This window comes from Epinephelus fuscoguttatus, linkage group LG21 (genome assembly GCF_011397635.1).
Source record: "Epinephelus fuscoguttatus linkage group LG21, E.fuscoguttatus.final_Chr_v1".
Lineage (NCBI taxonomy): Eukaryota > Metazoa > Chordata > Actinopteri > Perciformes > Serranidae > Epinephelus > Epinephelus fuscoguttatus.
In genome coordinates this window covers 20321362-20341512 of record NC_064772.1, presented here as the reverse complement: position 1 = coordinate 20341512, position 20151 = coordinate 20321362, and the positions used below count along the sequence as shown (strand labels likewise).

The 20151-nt window shown below is 41.9% G+C and overlaps 1 protein-coding gene across 1 annotated transcript in view; it reads left to right on the top strand.

The window, feature by feature from the left end:
• The window catches only part of vipr1b (vasoactive intestinal peptide receptor 1b), a 60033-nt gene that overhangs the window by 33487 nt on the left and 6395 nt on the right, over positions 1-20151 (top strand). Inside the window, exons 6-12 of the mRNA XM_049564774.1 lie at positions 4101-4233; positions 13814-13967; positions 14118-14178; positions 14274-14346; positions 17634-17725; positions 18996-19125; positions 19690-19731. Coding sequence (XP_049420731.1) covers positions 4101-4233; positions 13814-13967; positions 14118-14178; positions 14274-14346; positions 17634-17725; positions 18996-19125; positions 19690-19731 — 685 coding nt within the window. The remainder of the gene's footprint in view (positions 1-4100; positions 4234-13813; positions 13968-14117; positions 14179-14273; positions 14347-17633; positions 17726-18995; positions 19126-19689; positions 19732-20151) is intronic.

Below are 20151 nucleotides of genomic sequence, written 5' to 3'. Positions count from 1 at the left end.
TTGATAACTCCTGACAGATAAACTTGTTTCTTTGCCTTGTGTGGTCGGTTGTTTAGAAGAAGCATAAGAGGATGAAATAAAGAAGAAAAAGAACAAAAGCAGTCACTGCTGCTTATCATAAAGCACATTGACACTGACATTATATGCCTGCTGGGCATATGGACAACATGACAGTTTATATACATTTCAGTGTCACACATCAAACACCATGAAGTGGGATTTGATCATCTCTAATCAGCGCAGCTTCAAGGCTTTTGTTAAACTATGAAAGGCAAGGAGAAAGATACAAATACTATCATGCATTTCAGTGTCTTGATCTTTTGATGGCATATTTCTGCAGCGGTTTGGAGATTAAAGTACAGCAGGATTAAAGAGACTCATGTTTGATATTTGACAGGTCAGGGATTGATTGAAAACTCCTCAAAGATGACAGAGATAACAGATTTCAGTTGCAAATACTTCATTCTAAAGGACAATAAATAGACAATATACACAGTGTATGTGCACAACTTGTAGCTAATTCTCTGTATTGTACGTAATTTGTCTATCTCAGCTGTATAAGATTCATTTTGTCAGTGAAAACACATTTTGCTCTGCTGCACAAATGCCCACAAGTACACTAGCTGCAAAACACTTCCTCTTGTTACATGAGTCCTCTGTGTTCGCTTCATCTCCCTGAATTCACAGCCAAAGTAATGTGATGCCGTCCATTCTCTGCTGTGTACCCACCTCCACAGGAGAGGGAGGGAAACAGGAAATTGCTTTTTGGGGGTAGCATTTCATGTATCTCCCAAATAGTTTCTCTGCTACCACACGGTGTGAGTTAGTCACTGATCAGAGCTTCGTTTCATGTTTTCCCACTGTAGGTGTGAAAGTGTATCTACCTGAGAGTTTTGTTTGCAACAAGGAACGCCAAGGTCAGAAAAAAAAAAGAAAAACTGAAAAGTGTGAAATCAAGGCAAACCACAGGTTTGAGCCAGAAGGAGAGTTATGACAGGGCAGTGGGAGGTGATGGGAGCTGAGGGGGTTACAGTGAGGGAGATTAATGAGTGTTGGTGGGATGTGGAGAGTCCCACCTGTTTCTGAAAGACACCACTGATAAGAGGTACAGAGCAACAGTATGAGTCCGTTTACCGTATGTTGAAATATAAGCTTTACTATGGACAGCATGACATTACCTCCACTGTTGCACGCTCTCATTTAGAGAGATTGCATTGGCCCATGGGGTTTGTTTGGCTGACATCTTGTACTGATGTCCACAGGAGTGGCACAGATAATCATAACTCCTGAACTAGACAACATACAAAGCCAGACTCATTTTTACCAGACACCAGTGATCAAATGGAAGGTGTTGGTGTCCGGGGTTCTCACTACTGCCAACGTGAAGCCCAGCTTCCCGGCATGATGCAAGTGGAGTATAACCCTGCTGTCCATCTCCTCCTGGTTGACTAACTGTGCATTCACACCAAAAGCATCATGAGCGCCAGCAGTCGCTCAGGTCGCTGGCAGGGCTTGCAGAAGGCTGCCAAGGGGCGGGGCTTTCAAGCTGCACTGCAGAAGATCTCTTTCTTTCTTTCTTTCACTGTCCCGCCTTGAGAATATTCACGGTCTGCAATTGGCTGCTGCTCGCTGCTGCTTCGGCGGCAGCGCTGCTCATTTGCATAAAGTTGAGCTTCTCTCAACTTCACAGTGACGCTCCGGTCGCTGGCATCACGCTGCTCGCTGTTGTCAACACTCCAGACGCCCTTCGTAGCAAGCGTACATTGAAAATGAATGGCTGCCGGCCACTTATGACGCTCATGACGCTTTTGGTGTGAATGCAGAGTAAGGGCATGGATCCCAGTGGCCTTGACATGAAATGGCACAAAACACCCCAGTGCATAGTATCTTATATTCTTGGCAAACAATCTGCCAACACAAGACCTCATTTAAGTCTCCTAGGTACGAATCAGTCAACTTATTTCTCCATCTGATTATGACATTAGCTGATGAGCTGTTCCCTCCGTGATAAAAGCAGCTGTCATGCACCTTGCCAACTGGGATGTTGCCTCCTTACTCCCCCAGACCTTGAGCATCCATTGACAGAGCTGCTGCTTGTTGAGAGCATGAAGTCTTGGGGTTTCCTGGTGGCCACACCCTGCACTATGAGCTTTTCAGAAAAGCAACACCTCACCCTCTCCTGTGCCTTGATGGAGTCAGGATGGTAGGAGTCCATTGAGAAGATCCTCTTGGCCACTATCTGTTCCAAGACCTGCAGACAGATTGCTCCACATGTATGAGGCAGGTTTGTGAGGGCATGAAGGGGGCATTGAAGATCCTTGGGGCGGCGTACTTATCTGTCATCCAAGAGGGAGTGTAGCATGTTGGCTTTCTTGGTCTTGATGCCTATCTCTACACCTCTGTAGTGCTGATGTCTTACCAGTCATCTGAGGACAGGCTTTCTCCTGGACTGACCAGAGGCTGAAGGTCATCTTAGCTTGTGACAGCCTTTTGGGGACAGAGGCTTGTCCCATGATGAGGTCCTTTTCTGTTGGGCAGGACAGCTTTTGATGGAGGTGCTGGAAAGTTGGGTGTCACCTTCAGGGTCCAACAATGAGGTCCTCCTCTGTTGGGCAGGGCAGCTTTAGAGGGAACTCTTTGTGCCAGGAACCTTCAAGGTGCTGCTGGTGTTTGAGGTGGAGGGTGGTGGACTAACTTGAACTTCTCTAGTCTTTTCACAAGTTTCTCCACTTCAGTTGTAGTTGATTGAAGCTTGAATCCATCAGTTACCTTCTTGTCTGTTCAGTTTAACCTGCTCTATCAAGTTTGACAGCCATCACTGAGACACGAGATGATCTCCTTGTTGTTGCTGGAGGAGAAGAAAGGATGAAATGCCCCATGGCACTCAGCTCAGTGGGAGTGGTAGAGATGAGGGAGGAGTCTGAGCTTGGGTTCCTGCTATTGGCTGTCAGCTTAGCCACCTTACGGGCCAGTACTGCCATCTGACTGCCCAGACGTAGCTTCTTCTCAAAGAAGGGACTCTCTTCGTCAAACGTCTGTTGACCCCTGTTGTTCTCCCACACAATGGGCCCGATCCTCTTTCCTCAAAGGGAGGATTATGATGACAAACCTTCAAACTGTCATTCAAAAAACATCAGAAGAAGCTTTGAATGTAAAAAAGTGACATTTGGTACGACTCTATGGCCATTACTTAATTAGCATACAAGATGTGGTGTATTGCCACTACATACTGAAACTGGAGGATAAAGAGAAGTGGATGAAAGGTCTGTGGACTGCGGCCAGCATCATGTTGGAGATTAGATCTCACGTTCGCCCCCAAAATACAAACAAATCATTAAACCTGTTGTATTTCATCACTTTCATTCTGCTGAGCTTTCTACTGTTTCAGTATATGCCAGTTAGACTGATTTCATTCAGCCACAAAAATGTTCTTAATATCTAAAATGTTCAGGAAATGTTGATGTTTACATTGCAGTAGCAGCTGAAAACAAGCATTTAATGAAATAATAGTCACAGTTTGCATATTGTCATTTTTAAATGGTTGACAAAGTGTTAACAAGCTCTCCTGGCTGTGAGATAAGCTCACATGAAACTTTAATGATTCCAGAGGGGATTTTTAAGTGATTGGGAATGTGCTGTGTCACAGCTGAATATTTCACCACCCTGAGAACAAGCATCGCCGGCATTAGCAAATTATCTGAGCTAATGGGAGCTTTGACACGACTGCAGACGTTTGCGCTCATATCTCTCCCTAATCATTTTACCGTCTGAAGTATGATAATGCAATCAGAAAGTCAGAAAAAATTCAAAGGAGGATTTCTAAATGTTTGTGATTAGCCATTTTGAGATCCACCTCTCTTGATTTTATTGGCGAGGCGTGTGAATGACTGGAAAATGCATTCATCGTGCGCTGAAGCAGATCCACCCACATAGTTATAAAAGGAGCTGATGAGCTCAATTATGAGTGATGTCACTCTGTGATCTGTTGTCTTTTTAAGCCCTTACTCCAAGGACATTGGATAATTAGCATGACGACCCTCTGTCAATTGTGTGTGTCTCTTTGTCTTGACCTGTATTCTTGTATCTCTTCTTGTACTTAGGAAGCTCCACTGCACGAGGAACTACATCCACATGCATCTTTTTGTGTCATTCATCCTGAAGGCCATCGCTGTGTTCATCAAGGATGTTGTCCTCTACGAGGTCGGGGAGGTGGACAACTGCTCTTCAGGCTCTGTGAGTTAATAACCCAAGACGCTGCTGTCGTTTGCTGTGGGTGTTGTGAGATGAAAGACTCTGGGATTCTTGCTGTCCTTGAACCCAGCCAAACTCCGTAAGAGGCTCAGTGAGTGAACATGACAGTGATAGGCTTATTATCCACATTAAACCACCATTAATGAGAGACCTCCTCAGCTCAGATGGGGATGAAAAGATGGATCCCTGTAGTGCTGATGTTTGACAGCAGAGAAATAGGGAACCTGAGTGCTTCTGTCAAATGACCACTCTCATTACTACAAGGAAAAAATCAAGTGAAGATATCAATTAGTTATGATTTAAAAGTTTTACAGTACATAATATGAGCCTCAAGCAGGAGACAATTCTCAGTATCCTCTTTGACCATAAATAACTGAGTCAAGTGAGGTACTTTATTGCTAAGGGATATGAATTAAATTACTCTTTGAGTCTGCTTTATTGCTCTGTTGCATCAGTAGATATTCTCTTGCATCATTAGTAGGAATTGTTTATTAGAGCCCAACTAATACTGGACTTTTGAGGCCAATCAGTGAGACTGGTTTACCAACCTCAGAACTCCAGGGGCCCCTAAAGTTCCTGGTTTACTGTGCTTAAATTTTGTTTGGGAGTTCGCAGCACTTAGGTACAATATCTACAGATATAACAAGGGTAGAATTTATCATTCGAGGCCCTGTGTCGTAGAGAGTCCCTGTGTCAACGTCTAGTTTTAAGACTCTAATTATTTCAGTTTTGTGCTGGTATAATACATATTCCGTATTTTAGTATTCCAGCTTAGACAAACTGTGCAAGGAGAGGAAGAAAAGGTGGGTGAATGGGAGCCCAGAGAAGGGTAATCCAGTCATGCCAATCACATTCATAGGTTTTTTTTAAAGGTTTTTTACACTGTCGAACTCAAGTCGTGTGTAATGGATAACAAAAACAAGACAGTTACTGAATATCTAAACACCATTCCAAGCAACCAGATATTGTGTTGATGGAGAAACAATATAAGAAGGTAGTGGCAGCAATGACAGCAACATCAGGAAGAAAGAACATAAGTAGTTTGCTCAAGAATACCAAGGGCTGAAAGAGGAGCTAGAAAAGATGTGGGGAGTAAAGGCAACAGTGATGCCAGTGGTAATTGGAGCACTGGGGGCTGTGGCCCACAAACTGGGAGTGGCTTCACCCTCTTCCAGGTAACATTTGAGGTCTTTGTCCAGAAGAGTGCAGTCCTAGGAACAGCTAACGTACTGTGCAGAACGATCAAACTCCCAAGAGGTCCCGGGCTTGAGGAAGACACACCACCAACCCCCAGTGGGGTTGGGGATGAGAGCAGGGGATTTGTTATATATATATATAACAGAGTGAATTGTTTACCTGAAAGACTGCTAATATAAGACTCTGATACTTTTCGACAACATCAAAATACAAGTGTGAATGCAACCACAACATATTAAGGACAGGTTGTAATCTGATTGGCAAAACCACAGAGACACATTGTGACCACATTAAACACAATAGCAAATGCAATTGTGTTTTCAATTCACATACAACAGCTACATGGGTGGAAATATATAATCCAGACTGTTCCAAACCAGTGCAGTTGCAGCCTTTGCCAGTTATTGAGCTACTAGCAAAAAGCTAGCAAGTAAGCTTACAAATATCCAAGACACTCTTGGATAAAGTGGCTGCTTTGACTTTGGTTCGACAAAAGTATACAAGCAGAACTTGGTAATTCATGCCACAACTGAGCCATTTAATTACACTTTATTTAACCAGGAGGTCCCTTTAGATGGATGATTCTTTTGGGAGAGACCTGGGAGAGAAATGTAGGAGAGAGACATGGGAGACCTGGCCAAGAGAGCACACCAGTTACAGTTAAGAAATAAAACGCTACAGACAGGAAATACAGTCATCAAACACATAAGGAAAAGACTAAAACCAGCATAAATGGAGCAGCTGAATTCCTCAGTTACATGGACTTTTAACATGGAGCAATGGCTAAGCAAATGGTGGAGAACGGCTACAAACATTTGTTTATTTTAGCAAGACAGAGTGATTGTATCTCATTAAAGACACTGGAGACACAAACCTGGTGCTAATAGCAGTTGTAAATGTAACCAGGTTATCTAGATACAGTCGGGATAGAAGATGCATTTTGATTCAAGGTGTTAAGGGGTCTCAGACAAAACTGCATTAAACAGTAGCTGAAGATGTTAAACACATGGAACAAGGCTGCCCTTAAATAATGTGAGGGTTACAAGCCATTTATGCTTGGACTTATATCAAACCACAATGTTTGGATGTGTTCCCATCAGCTTTCCCCCACCACCTCACTGCATACCGCCGAACCATAGACCATGAGCTTTATGTTACATAATAATAATGTGGCCACACGACAAGAGGAGCCTCTGAGGGTATTTATTAACGCACTCTCTCTTGTGTTAATGGAAGTACTGGGTTGACGGGAGCCAGCTGCTGTCATGGGTCAGATGGAAACGACATTATAGGGACAGGTTTGGTGCTGCAAGGCTCATCATAACCCGGCAATACCTCCATTACAACTGTTGGCTCAGTTACTGTCGCTTCCAGTGTGTGTGTATAGGTGTGCATGTTATGTTTGTGAATGTAGGTGTTGGCGTGCTTGGTTCGTTACCCTTCTTCCACTGTTGGATGTTTGCCGTAGTCACCCATTAGATTAATTCATGATATAACCGCTGTGGGGAGGAATATGACAAATGCATTATTTAAGGTACATGTGTGTTTGTTACTGTGTGTGAGTGTGTGTGAGGCATCATTCCTTCACATGCCACTGATGACAGGCTCTTTGAAATGGAGCTCCAGCAAACAATTTGTACTGATTTGCATGCATTAGAAGTAGCAGAGAACTTCAGACAACCCATCTGGGTCCATTTTCTTCCTCTCAAGATGCCAAGTGGGAATCAATTTGTACAGACGACCAAATCCCTGTCAGTTTCACTGCCAGCTGTTTTAATGAGCTCTCCAGAACTTTACCCCCATGTAGTAGTAGTGGGTCTCAGAAAACAAACACAGGAAGACAATTTTTTTATTTATATGTGTAAATTTCCACCAGTGGCCCAGGTGTATGAGATCCAACAAGCCAACTCACCCGCTATATATGAGAGGCAGAGCTGATACCAGGAAGTCTCACTACACTGATAACCTGCTTCAGCAAGTCGTCCTAATAACAGTAGAAGATGTGTGATCTTATATTTTAAAGGGAACCTATTGTGCTCATTTTCAGGTTCATACTTCTGTTTTGGGTTTCCCCTAGAACATGTTTAAGTGTTTAAAACTCATTATATTGTCCGTGCTGGGACACCTGTATTCACTCTCCGTCTGAGACGCTTGTTTTAGTGCTTGTCTCTTTAAGCCCCCCTCCCGAAAAAGCTCTGTCTGCTCTTATTTGACTGTGTTTCCAGCTCCACCACATCTGAACTCCCAGCATCTCTGCACCATAATTTCAGCCGGGGGAATGACTGGAATAAAGCGGCACTTTCTACTGTTAAAAATCACTGATAAAAGCATCTAAACCTGGAGCAGATTACAATATTTTAAAATATCCATCATGAGCTGACGTCATTTTGTAGCCAAGTAGAAAAATTGTTAAAACAGAGTATTCAGGATGATCTGAAGCCCGATGTGGGATTTCTTTTACATACGTTTACCTCATTATTTGAAACTTTGGCCATGTTTATGATGAACATCTAACGCGATAACATATATCCATCCATCCATTTTCGTAACCGCTTATCCTCTTGAGGGCTGGAGCCTATCCCAGCTGACACTGGGCAAGAGGCAGGGTACAACCTGCACAGGTCACCAGACTATCACATGGCTGACACATAGAGACAGACAACCATTCACATTTCACATTCACATTCACACCTATGGGCAACTTTAGACTGTGGGAGGAAGCCGGAGTACCCAGAGTAAACCGACGCTGACACAGGGAGAACATACAAACTCTGCAAAGAAGGGCTCCCTCCTGGGATCAAACCAGGAATCCTCTTGCTGTGAGGCAACAGTGCTTACCACCACACCACAGTAACATATATAAGAAAATAAGAAAAAGAATAATAGGTCACCTTTAAGTAAAAGTAGCAATACAACTAAGTCCGTAGCTCCCCGTCACACCAGTTGCATCCAGCTACATGTTACCATGTCTGGTATTGATTGATGGTGTGCCAAAATGATTGTACGAATACTTCTGGTACACATTTGCAGAATGTGTGTAAAATGTAAAGATCAATATTTTTTACAGATTTTTTGATACCTGATTTGTTAAAAATGCTTATCATACAAAAATGTAGCAATGTCACAATGTAACTGGACCACGCTGACTTCCTGACTCTGTTGCTGCCATAGCTAGGGGTTAGACCAGGGGTGTCCAAACTTTTTTTGAATGGGGGCCAGATAGAACAACGTGAAAATACCTGGGGGCCAACAGATTCTCCCATCAAATGGGTTTAAAAAAAAAAAAATAGGGATGCACCGAAATGAAAATTTGTGGCCGAAGCCAAAGCCGAATAAAATTAAACGCTTGGCCAAATATCGAGTACTGAATACCGAATATCGTTGTTTAGTTTTTCATTAGTTTTTGCAGATGAACCCCCTCCAGATTAGTGTTGTCAGGGTACCAAAATTGGGACCCACTGTATGATACCAATGAAAATATCATGGTTCTAAGTAGTATCACGATACCACAGCGAAAATGAGGCAGATGTGCCTTTCGTCCTTTATAAAAAGATAAATCACTTTTCTATATAATACATCACTGATATTTCAATGGAACGGCTCGTTTCTCTTCTGACACGTCACATACCTGTGTGCCGCCACGGCTCGGTTGTCCAGGTACTTTTGGGCAGTCATGACGCCAAGAAGAGGACATTATTGGAGCCGGACTTCTCCGTCGCGGTAAGCCGATGGCCGCCGTATTTGACAGGAATACATTCCTGTCTGTGTCTGTGACCCCTGTTCAACCCACAACCGGCAGGATTCGCCTTTCATTTCTGCTGCTGGTTGAAATCTGTACTCGCACAGCGTGCTGAATAATTTATTTTGCTCGAACAAAACTATTTTTAGTCGCAAATGTGAGTGTGGTGACAGACAGAGTAAAATATCGCCACACTGCCAACATTTTACTCCGTCCGTCACTGCACGCTGTTTGATTGCATTATCAAAACACGCCGCTATTATTCGGCCTTGCTTTTCACTTATTCCACCGAATAACGAATGTGTGGTTTTTTTTGCAAAATTCGGCCGAATATATTCGGTTACTAAATATTTGGTGCATCCCTAAAAAAAAAAAAAAAGTGAGACAAATGCAACCATTTTTATCTTTTAATGAACTATTACTACTTGATGTCTGTGTACATACTGTATGATAGTCCTGTCGTTGTGAGGTGAAGGGTAAAAATGCGAAGTGATCTTGCTTGATTAACCATTTTTGTGTAAAGGGCCACATATGGTATAAGTCAAGCCGAGGGCCGATTAAAATTGGCCCCCGGGCCAGACTTTGGGCATGCCTGGGTTAGACCCACTGGCCAATAGCCCACTGTGACCACTAACTTCGAGCTGCTACAGCTGCCAACTTAAGGTCAGTCCCCAGAGCCACTGCCTGCCCTCCCCCAAGCAGTTCATAGGTGGAGGGATCGCACTGTGTGGTAACTAGCTAACTCTTGTCTCATTTGTGGTCTGATAAACAGAGAGAGCTCTACAGTGTAATAAAATTAAATGAGTCAGTGTATGTATGGGAAACACTGGGTTACTATGTGAAGCATGTGCATATGCCCGTACTCATCTGGTGAAAAGGTGCTTTTTGCCTTTTAAGAAAACTGCCCACCCCAGATTCAACAACCTAGTGAAGTATCAGTGCACTAAACTTTGAGAAGCAGCTTGACGTCCATGTCTTCCATCTTCATTGATGATTAATGGTGCTCATGTTTCCATGAACAGTACGACTCCTCTGCAGGAGCTCAGGCATTACACCTCCCTACACATTCATCATTCTTAGGACTTCAGGTTGAGACAAGAGGTGGGGCTTTCTCAGTGTAATATCATGGCTTGTTTGTCCTTGATTCTGTTCTAATGTCAGTGGATTGTTCCTGCTGTTGCCTCATTCATCCACTCTGTTTTGTGTCTTTATCATATTTGTGTTGCCTTCACTTCTCTGCCCTGCTATCCACACTGCCATATCTGTCATGTGCTTCACTTTGTTCCTAATCACACTATGTTCTTTTCTCCCTCCTCGCAGTTCATCCTGTGTCTCGCATCTTGGTATATCTGCTAAAGTGCTAAATGCATTCACTCTCACGGAGTCATTTTCAATGGGCACAGTATTGATTTTTCTTATCTACTTGGTGCCCTCCCTGTAGGATTGCTAGGATCCCAAAACAGCTTATATGTGGCTTATGAAATGTGTATCAGCTTTGGACCTGTGAGAGAGCCACACGCTCAGCCCACCCACATCATTAGGAAAATGAACCTTTTATACCCATTCTTGTTGTGTAACAAGTTTAATAGCAGCCTCGCAGCGCGGTGTTCAGCAGCAGCAAACTGAATTCTGAATGAATTCACCCTTCCTGATGGAAGTTTTGTGCTCTCAGCCAACCAGAATAGATCTGAGTGTGTTATCCTGCGTGGTTGTTTCAGTTGTTCCTCTCTTGTCCTTTCCCTCCCTGCAATATCTGCCGGAACATCTCTGCACTTTGTATTATATGTTGCCTGTATCACTTATATCTCTCCGGTACCAACTGTCAGTGCAAATTATCTGATGCATAAAACACAGTTTGGTAAAGAAACCAAAGTTCTGCATTTTTGAAATGATTCGATGGTCCCATTTTCTAATAAGTTACCCTTTACAGAGGTTTACATAAGTAGAAATTAATGGCTTTACTGGTTCATTAATACTTGATAGATTAGTTTTTATCAGGGGTGTGGTGGTAGTTGATGAGGTTAGTGTATGTCAGTATGTTACCAGGGAGGAAGTGGGAATACTCTCCTGCATATTCCAGTGGCTTTTAGCCTGATAGGTAAACAGCCAGGAAGGGAGATGGGTATACCCTGTATACTGGTGTATACCCTCCACTACACCACTTGTTAGTACCCATTAATAAGCACAGCATCAGGGCAAATGTCTCTGGCTGTCTGGTCAATATTTTAATCAAAGTCGCAGTTGTAAATGTTAAGTTCTTACTGTAAAAAGTGACTTTTAGTTCTGGCTACTGTGAAATTACAAATCAAGTGTCACACTGCCTGCAGGAGGACAAACCAAGGGGCCCAAAAGTTGCTCTTATCAATGGACTTATTGACCAATAATATGGCCACTATAGGTTCATATATTCTTTATAAATGTTGCCTTATTAATAAGTGGTACAGATCAGAGTTCTACATGGGTCTGATTTTCAAGATCCACTTCCGAACCAGAACTGTGACGTGGGATATCGCATCCACCTTGTCACCCGCCCAATAGTTTTACAACTCGACCTGTCACCACAAATCACCTTTTAACCATGCACTGTTTAAATAATTTGGTTAGGCAGCTAGCGCAAAAACAAAGAGAGGTGACACAAAGTTAGTAGTCGGGAGAAAAACATGTTAAAACATTAAATTAAATTATTGATATTGTCATTTTATTTTAATATATTTCACATCGGACTGTAGCCTCGCAGCAAGAGGGTTTCTGGTGCGAGCCTTGGGGTGGAGGAGCCCTTCTGTGCAGAGTTTGCATGTTCTCCCCATGTCAGCATGGGTTTTCTATGGGTACTCCGGCTTCCTCCAACAGTCCAAAGACATGCAGGTTAATTGGTGACTCTAAATTGTCCGTAGGTGTGAATGTGAGTGTGAATGGCTGTCTGTCTCTGTGTGTCAGCCCTGTGATAGTCTGGTGACCTGTTCAGGGTGTACCCGGCTTCTCGCCCTATGTCAGCTGGGATAGACTCCCAAATGACTGAATGAATATTTCATATTCAATCCTTACAAAATACCAGCAGCGAATCACCTTTTTTGTGGGTCACCTGCTTGGAACTCTTGAGTACCTGACCCGATGCAGGACTCTGGTACAGATTAATTCTTGAATGACTTTCAAGCTCAACATGTCACACACTTCAAGAAAGCAAAGTGTGCTTGAAGCACATTTCACATGTTCAAATCAATGTCCTTTCTGACATCATGCTCCTTCATTTTAATGGCCCCCGGGAGATACTCCTGTCATTAGACATATTTTAAGGGAATAAAGCTGCTGATATTAGACTAAAATGATTACCTTTGTGATCAGGGGCGTCGTTTCAGCAAAAGCTAAGGTATGGCAATATGACATGACGTCATAGAGCTACTGATGATGGAGTTTCAAAAATATGAACTTATATAAACCTTCACTTTGGTCTTTGACCTGTCAGAAGTACATACTATGCTATTGAAAACTGTTTCAAAGGACATGAAGCTGTTTCTCACATTCATAATACCTCATGTTTGCATGTAATGCACGACTTGGTGAGAGCAGTGAAAACATCAGACCTATTTCGGTGCATATTTCAGCACCACGGACAGCGAGCGGATGTTTAATTATCATTAGTCATGTGTTTAACTTCATAGAAAATAAAGAAAATAAATTAATTACAAGCTCATTTCTAGAAGATAACCAAGGGGTCCGGTGTATGAAACACAGTAAAACAAAGGCCAATTTGGTACAATACTGTATAGGCGAATTTATTGGAGTGTCTCCAGAGACCGAAAATACAAGCTTAACATGCCGACATGAAGAAAAGAAACCCACATACAATCAGACAGGCTTCAAGACATCATTTAGACAGGCTGTCTACAGCAGCAGAGCAAAATGATTTTACAACACACAGATAACTCACATAACTCATAACTCGTGGAGGAGCGAAGTGGCGAACAATTTTGATTCACTAACACTCGTATTCACTGATGAGCATATTATTGACCTATTTAAGCGCAATACAATGAAAACAACCAGCCAGTGCGCCTCGGACTATCTAACATATCATATCTGATCACTTGCAACAAATATGAAGGACACTCAAAAGTAAGATGACTACAGAACCTCTCTCTTTTTTTTTCTCGTGATTCCAAGGTATGGCAGCTGCCATACCTCGCCATACCTAAATGACACCTATGGTCTGTGATGCAGAATAACCTCTTTATTACCACCTCACTATTAGCCTGCAATCACTTCTAATTCACTGACAGCTCTGAAGTGGATTTGTCTGATTAACATGTAAAATGACTGCTCACAGGCACGTCAGCCAGCTTGTGCTGCCTTCAGTTTGCTCTCATGGTTAATTTGTTCTTGTTTGATAGAAACTAATAGAAACGAATGGATCTGTGTGTGCAAAAATGTATCATCTTATTTCAGAGGTTAAATACAGGCAGCCTGAGCGAAAGAGAGAAAATTAATATATGCATTCTTCTGTTTTCTACATGTAATTTTGCCATCATTCTGCACTGTAATGTCTTTACCGTCTGTATTCAGTATAAGTGTTTCCACAAAGGACATCGTTGTGAGATTCATGCTTTTGTGTCTTGTGCCCATTGCCAGGTTGGCTGCAAAGTCGTGATTGTGTTCTTCCAGTACTGCATAATGGCCAGTTTCTTCTGGCTGCTGGTGGAAGGCCTTTATCTTCATGCATTGTTGGCTGTCTCTTTCTTCTCCGAGAGGAAGTATTTCTGGGCTTACATTCTGATCGGCTGGGGTGAGATCACCTTCCTTTATTACTTTGATACGTCTCTGCTCCGTTTGGAGTGAGACCTCAGCTGAAGACAAGCTACAGGTTGTGACCCGTGCTGCTGGGATGCAATAATAACTTTAGGTGCACACTTTTATGTATTTTTTATGTCCCTAGGAGGTCCAACAATTTTCATCACAGCGTGGAGCATTACTAAAGCCTACTATAACGATGTGGGGTAAGAAAAACACCAGGAAACTCAAGAGTGTAAATCTAGGTCTGATTTTGCTTTTATTTCATCTTGTATGTGAATATTGTTTCATTCTTCACCAGGTGCTGGGATATAATCGAGAACACTGATGTCTTCTGGTGGATCATTAAAACCCCTATTTTGGCGTCAATCCTGGTAAGTTTACAGATTACTCTTTTAACATGTATGCATCTAGAGCTGTTCACACTCTTAACCCAGACATTTCTTAAGTAAAACTAATTGCCACTGACAGAAGGAACATATTTGTCAGTTATTATCAGCCCACCTCAGGCTTATCTGCAGTGTAATTTATCTGATTTCCTTTGAACTCATCTCCTTGGTATTCCTGCTGTACGTCAACACAACTGAGAGGTAGCCTACGACCTCAAAGTTTTCATTTCACTTTGGAAAGTTGGCAGGATAGTCAGCATCGATTAGTTTGACTTGCCTGTCATCATTTACCTCATTTTTCAGCACCTTCATTGCTGTTTTTCCTTCAGTTTCCATTTTCAACATCAGCATCAACATCTGTGGACATAAGTTTAGCAGTGTTTGTAGATGCACTTGAATTAACCTTGAAAAATAGTCTGACATTTAGATGTTCCTCAGATGTTGAAGGATTAGTGTGACATTTTTCCAAATAAGCTTATTTGCTCATCCAATGCACAGATATGAGAGTGGTATTGATCTTCTGATATATATCAGAAGATCAATACCTGTGCCTCTCATATCTGTGCGTTAAATACGGAGCTGTGTTAGCCTAGCTTAGCATGCCCAGCAGAAGGGGAAAACAGCTCAGCTGCTGTTAGCCAAGAAAAATAGCATGTAACTCTTCTGTTTGTGTACGAATTAACCAAGCAACATATAGCCTACTGTGTTACTTGGTGAGCTTTCAAGATAATATTGGTTGGTACAACTTTGTAGAAAAACAAGCTAGCTGTCTCTGCCTGCTTCTAGTCTCAATGCTAAGCTAAGCTGCCTTCTGCCAAGCTCCCCAAGCAATAGTTAAGCATTTTTTGGAAATATCCATACTGCTCTAATGCCACAAGTTATGAGGAGATCAATACCTCTCATTTTTGTGCAGTAAATGTGAAGCTACACCCAGTATCTTGTTAGCGTAGCTTAGCACAAAGACTGGAAACAGGGTAAAACAGCTAGCCTAGTTCTGTCCAAAGGTAAAAACAATCTGACTACCAGCACCTTTTAAAGCTCACTATTTATTATGATATATATATATATGTATATATTTTATGCCTCTGCGCCGGGGCTAGCTGTAGCTGGAGACATTTTGTTTTCAGGTTGTCCATCCATTCCATTTGCATGAACACGATATCTCAAGAACGCTTTGAGGGAATTTCTTCAAATTTGGCACATACATCCCCTTAGACCTTGAATCTGTCTCATTTTCCTGAATGCGATATCTTAACAACACCTGAAGGGAATGTCCTCAAATTTGGCTCAAACATTCACTTTGACTGAGGAATAAAGTGATTGGAATTTGGTGGTTGTAGGTCAAAGGTCAAGGTCAGTGTGATCTCACAAAATATGTTTTTGGCCATAACTCAAGAATTCATAATCTAATTATGGCAATTTTTCACACAAATGTCTAATAGGATAAAATGATGAAGTGATGTCATTTTCTATCCAAAAGGTTGAAGATCAACTTCACTGTGACATCATAATTTTCTGCATAAAACATTTTTCTGGCCATTACTTAATGTCATATCTCAGGAACAGAAGGCGGGGTGTTTGGTCAGATATAGAACTGGTGGCACTAATGGATGTTAACTGTAAGAGAAACTTGACTGGTGCACAGGGGGATACAACCGTGGGGCAGTAATTCTGGTTAGAGGTATATTAAGAAGTGCCAGTGGGTGGATTTTTTTTATTGTAGAATATAACCAAGTTGGCTGCTTGGCCCTATTTGACCCCTATAAGTCTTTGTGCAAAGCTATACTAACTGGCTGTCGCTTCATATTTAGTGCCCTGATATGAAAGCGAAAAGGTTGAACTTCCCTGAGCTTTAAACTGCAGATTGAACCACTTATCTCACAAGAAAAAGAGACGGCAATCTGCATTGGCAGCATGTTTGTGTTTGTGTGTTTGTATGGGTATGTCACCGTGAGTGAGATACACTTTCGAAGAGATGCCAAAAGGAGGGTTAAGATTATTTCAACAAGTAGCACTCAAGAAGCTGCAGTAGAGTATGTTAAGTGGTGAGAAGGAAAAGTACTTACAGTAAACGAACTGCGTCTCTGCCCAGTATTTTTGCACTGCTTCATTGAATGCTTTTTTCCCCAGGTCTGTTATTTCTTGAAAGAACTATTTAATTTGGCAGTAATTATATTGACAATAGAGAACAGCATTGAGTTTAATTAGCTGCTATAAGTGTGTATTTAGCTTTTGATTCCTCAAATAATTTCTTTGAAAGAACTGCTCCATTTCATTCAAAGGAAATGTTTCCTCATTATTCCTTTATTACAGAACACTTTCCTTTCTATATAGCTTCAGCTTTTTTAAAAAAAATTTTTTAATTAGCCAGGGTCTGATCAGTTTTACAAGTAGGTTTGGTAGTGGAGGGTGATTGATATCAATCAATAAGGCCCAGACACATTTGTGTTAGGCCCTTGAGGCTACATTAAAGATCCAGTCTTCTCATCATCAGCAGTGATGATAGCCGCAGATGGTGGTGCGCAAGAAAAAGTCAGGGTACAGCAAAGAATAAAATATAAAAGTTCTGAGAACCAGCCCACTAAAAGTGTCTTACACTGGAAAATAATTAGAATTAATTGACTGTGCTGTTTCTAACATTGTCTCCATTCACCTCATAGTTAATACCAAATGTCCTTTCTAGGAACCTACCTATGAATTTACTTACTAGTTCCGTTTTGGGGAGTTACATAAAGACTATACCAAATACCAGAGTTTTAAGAGGACATTATGGGATGCAGAAAACATTTTCTGAGATAACGCTCTTCTACTGATGTCTGCTAATGCCTTGCTTTGTGGGTCTTTGCTTGGCAGCAGACACAGCAGGTTTAATTGTGTTCTTTCACATTAGGATCAGGATCAGCAGCCTGGCTGTCAGATGCCTCTGTCTCTTCTCTCCACAGCAGCTCTGACTGTGATGTCTTGCCAGTTCAGAGGTCCAACACAAATTAACAATTTAGAAATGCTCTTTTCCCCACAGGGCAGCGCCACAATCCAGTCAGAGTGAGATTAAAGTCGGCATCAAGCTTCTGTTATGAGAGGCATTTCTCAAACATTGCTTCATATCCTTTAGATTAGACACTGAAAACATGTGGAAGTGACCTTAAAATGGGCTTTTTATCCATGTAGGAATTTCATTTTGGAAAGATTTTATGTTTCTGATTGATATTTCCTGTACCACCGGCACTAAATCCCATTTAGATTATAAAATACTGCTATACTGTCCTCCACAGATGAACTTTATTCTATTCATCTGCATCATACGAATACTTCGCCAGAAGATCAACTGCCCAGATATTGGAAGAAATGAATCCAATCAGTACTCGTAAGTATAATTCCATAGTTTTTTCCATGCTTTAAATTTGTATTATTGACTAAGTCAGATAGGGTGAAACATTATCGATCCCTATCAGCCCGTTCTCACTCCCAACTCATCAATTACCACTGCTTGTTCTGTGATCTCTGCGTGAGATGCCGACGCAGAGAGGCACCTTTCGTGCTGGTTCGATACACACCAGGCAGCAGCTATTTTTGATGCCGCTGGCAACAACCAAACTTCTTAAATTCAGCCGCTTTGTCAATGGATGGCAGCATCAGACACCAACACAGAGATACTCTTTGCGGCAATATGATACAAACCAACTGGCAGATATTTCTAGTGCTGTCGGCAACTACTGTAGAGCGAGACACTCCGACAACACTACTTACTTTACTTACTTTACGCCAAACCATGATGTTTTTTTCTAAACCTAACCATGATCTTTTGTTGCCTAAACCTAAAAAAAGTGTTTGACGTACATTGTAAGTTCATTTTGAACAGGCTGTATACATGGAACATGTACATTTCCTCTGAAAATAGAAGTGTATTTTCAAAAGAGGCAAAGCATTTACAAGCGTCATTTGAGCCACTGTTCTTGAACATCCAAAACAGATGCAGGAGGGTACCTATGGCATCATATTTTGACGTTTACGTCTACTGACAAAGTTGGGTTATTTGACGAGTTTGGATGAGAATGGGTTGTCTCCACACGTTGGGGAAAGTCTACACCACTTCAACAATTTCTGTCCTGGGTCCACATTCTGTGAAAGTTAGCTGCATTCACAAAAGTAAAAGAGTATCTCAAATCAACACAGGAAGCTGATATTAAGATACACATATATGTCCTGTTGGTCCAGTCTGCTGTGAATTCCATTTATTGTCCGTGGCTCCTTTTAACTTCCAATGCTCAAAGCAATGCAGGGATGACCAATCCTTTTTCAACATCAGAAAAGAAATTCAATGCCTGCCTTATGCGATACTCATCACAGTAGCCTTTCTCTGACAGCTGCTTTGCACAGAGATATAGTGCTTGATATAGTGTTTTCTCCTGTGATGGAGGGAGTCTCATAAGCCGGTCATAATGCATGAGCTATTTTCCCACTGATTCTTTTTAATGGTGTTTTTCCCCCCATCTCCGGTCCTCAAAGCTGAAATGTAAAATGAAAAGTACTCTTGAGTTGCATTTCATTATTGGCACATATAGAGACAGATTCAAAACTGGTTTCACCGGAGGGAGAAATTTCCCTTTTTTCTCTCTCTCTCTCTGTCGTTTCAGGAGGCTGGCGAAATCAACACTGCTTTTGATTCCTCTGTTTGGAATCAATTTTATCGTGTTTGCATTCATCCCAGAGCAAGTGAAGACTGAGCTGCGGCTGGTTTTTGACCTGATTCTGGGGTCGTTTCAGGTAAAACGTCAACTTTTTGGGAACAATTTTACTTTGAGGAATTTGTATTTGATGACTTGCATGAAGGTCATTCAACACCGAGACACATTTTTCTTGCATTTTTAAATTAAACTTTCCTCAGTGCTTAAAGTAGCGATTTGGCGTCCTGTCAGCTCCGACCTGTGAGTGTTTCTATTGAAGGAAGCCTTGCAGGAAATGATGGCAGGTCTCCAGGGGTTTTGCTGGCTGATTCAGTGGCAGTGTTACCATTTTAAACCCCAAGTGTTATTTCAGTTCATCACATAATGAGGAATGATGGAGAATGCAGCCAGACAGCACAGCTGCATTACAGGCTGCCTGGAAACCAAGGAAACCTTTCCAGCACATTCCTCCCATCATTCTTCTCATTATGACTGTAAACTAACCGTCACACACTTTGCATTGTTTTTCCATTTATATGTCTCATGAATGTCACATGTTTTGCTTCAGTGTGCAAATAGTTGTAAAGACAAGATAAACAGATGCAACTGGAAAGTTTCCCATGACACACGCCATTATCTTATCTATGTTTTTCTTTCCATTTAGGGCTTTGTGGTCGCAGTTCTTTACTGCTTCCTCAACGGAGAGGTAGGTGCTCCCCCCCCCTCGCAGTGATGTAAACACTTTTTGTATAAACACACTTTTAAAAGATTTCCATGTAGAGACAGTCTACAGTAATTCTCAGAAAATGTAGCTTATCTGTAGTTTTTCTGACTCCCTCGGTGCACCACTTACATTCACACACAGTCCTGAAAGGTGGATGGAGCTGTGAGGATGAGTCACCAAGCGCTCAACGCCTCCCTTGGACCTCCCCGCAGCATATTTTCTGCACTCTGCCTGCAGGGTGGGAAGGCTGTAAAAAGCACAGCCTTTTTGGCAGGGAGCTAGTACTCGGTGATGTCTGCAGAGGCTCTCTGTGTTAGTTATGTTCCCAGTGCTGGGCCAGATTAAATCACAGTGATGGGCTGGATGGCAAGGTTTGACACGATGCTGCCGGAATTTTAATCC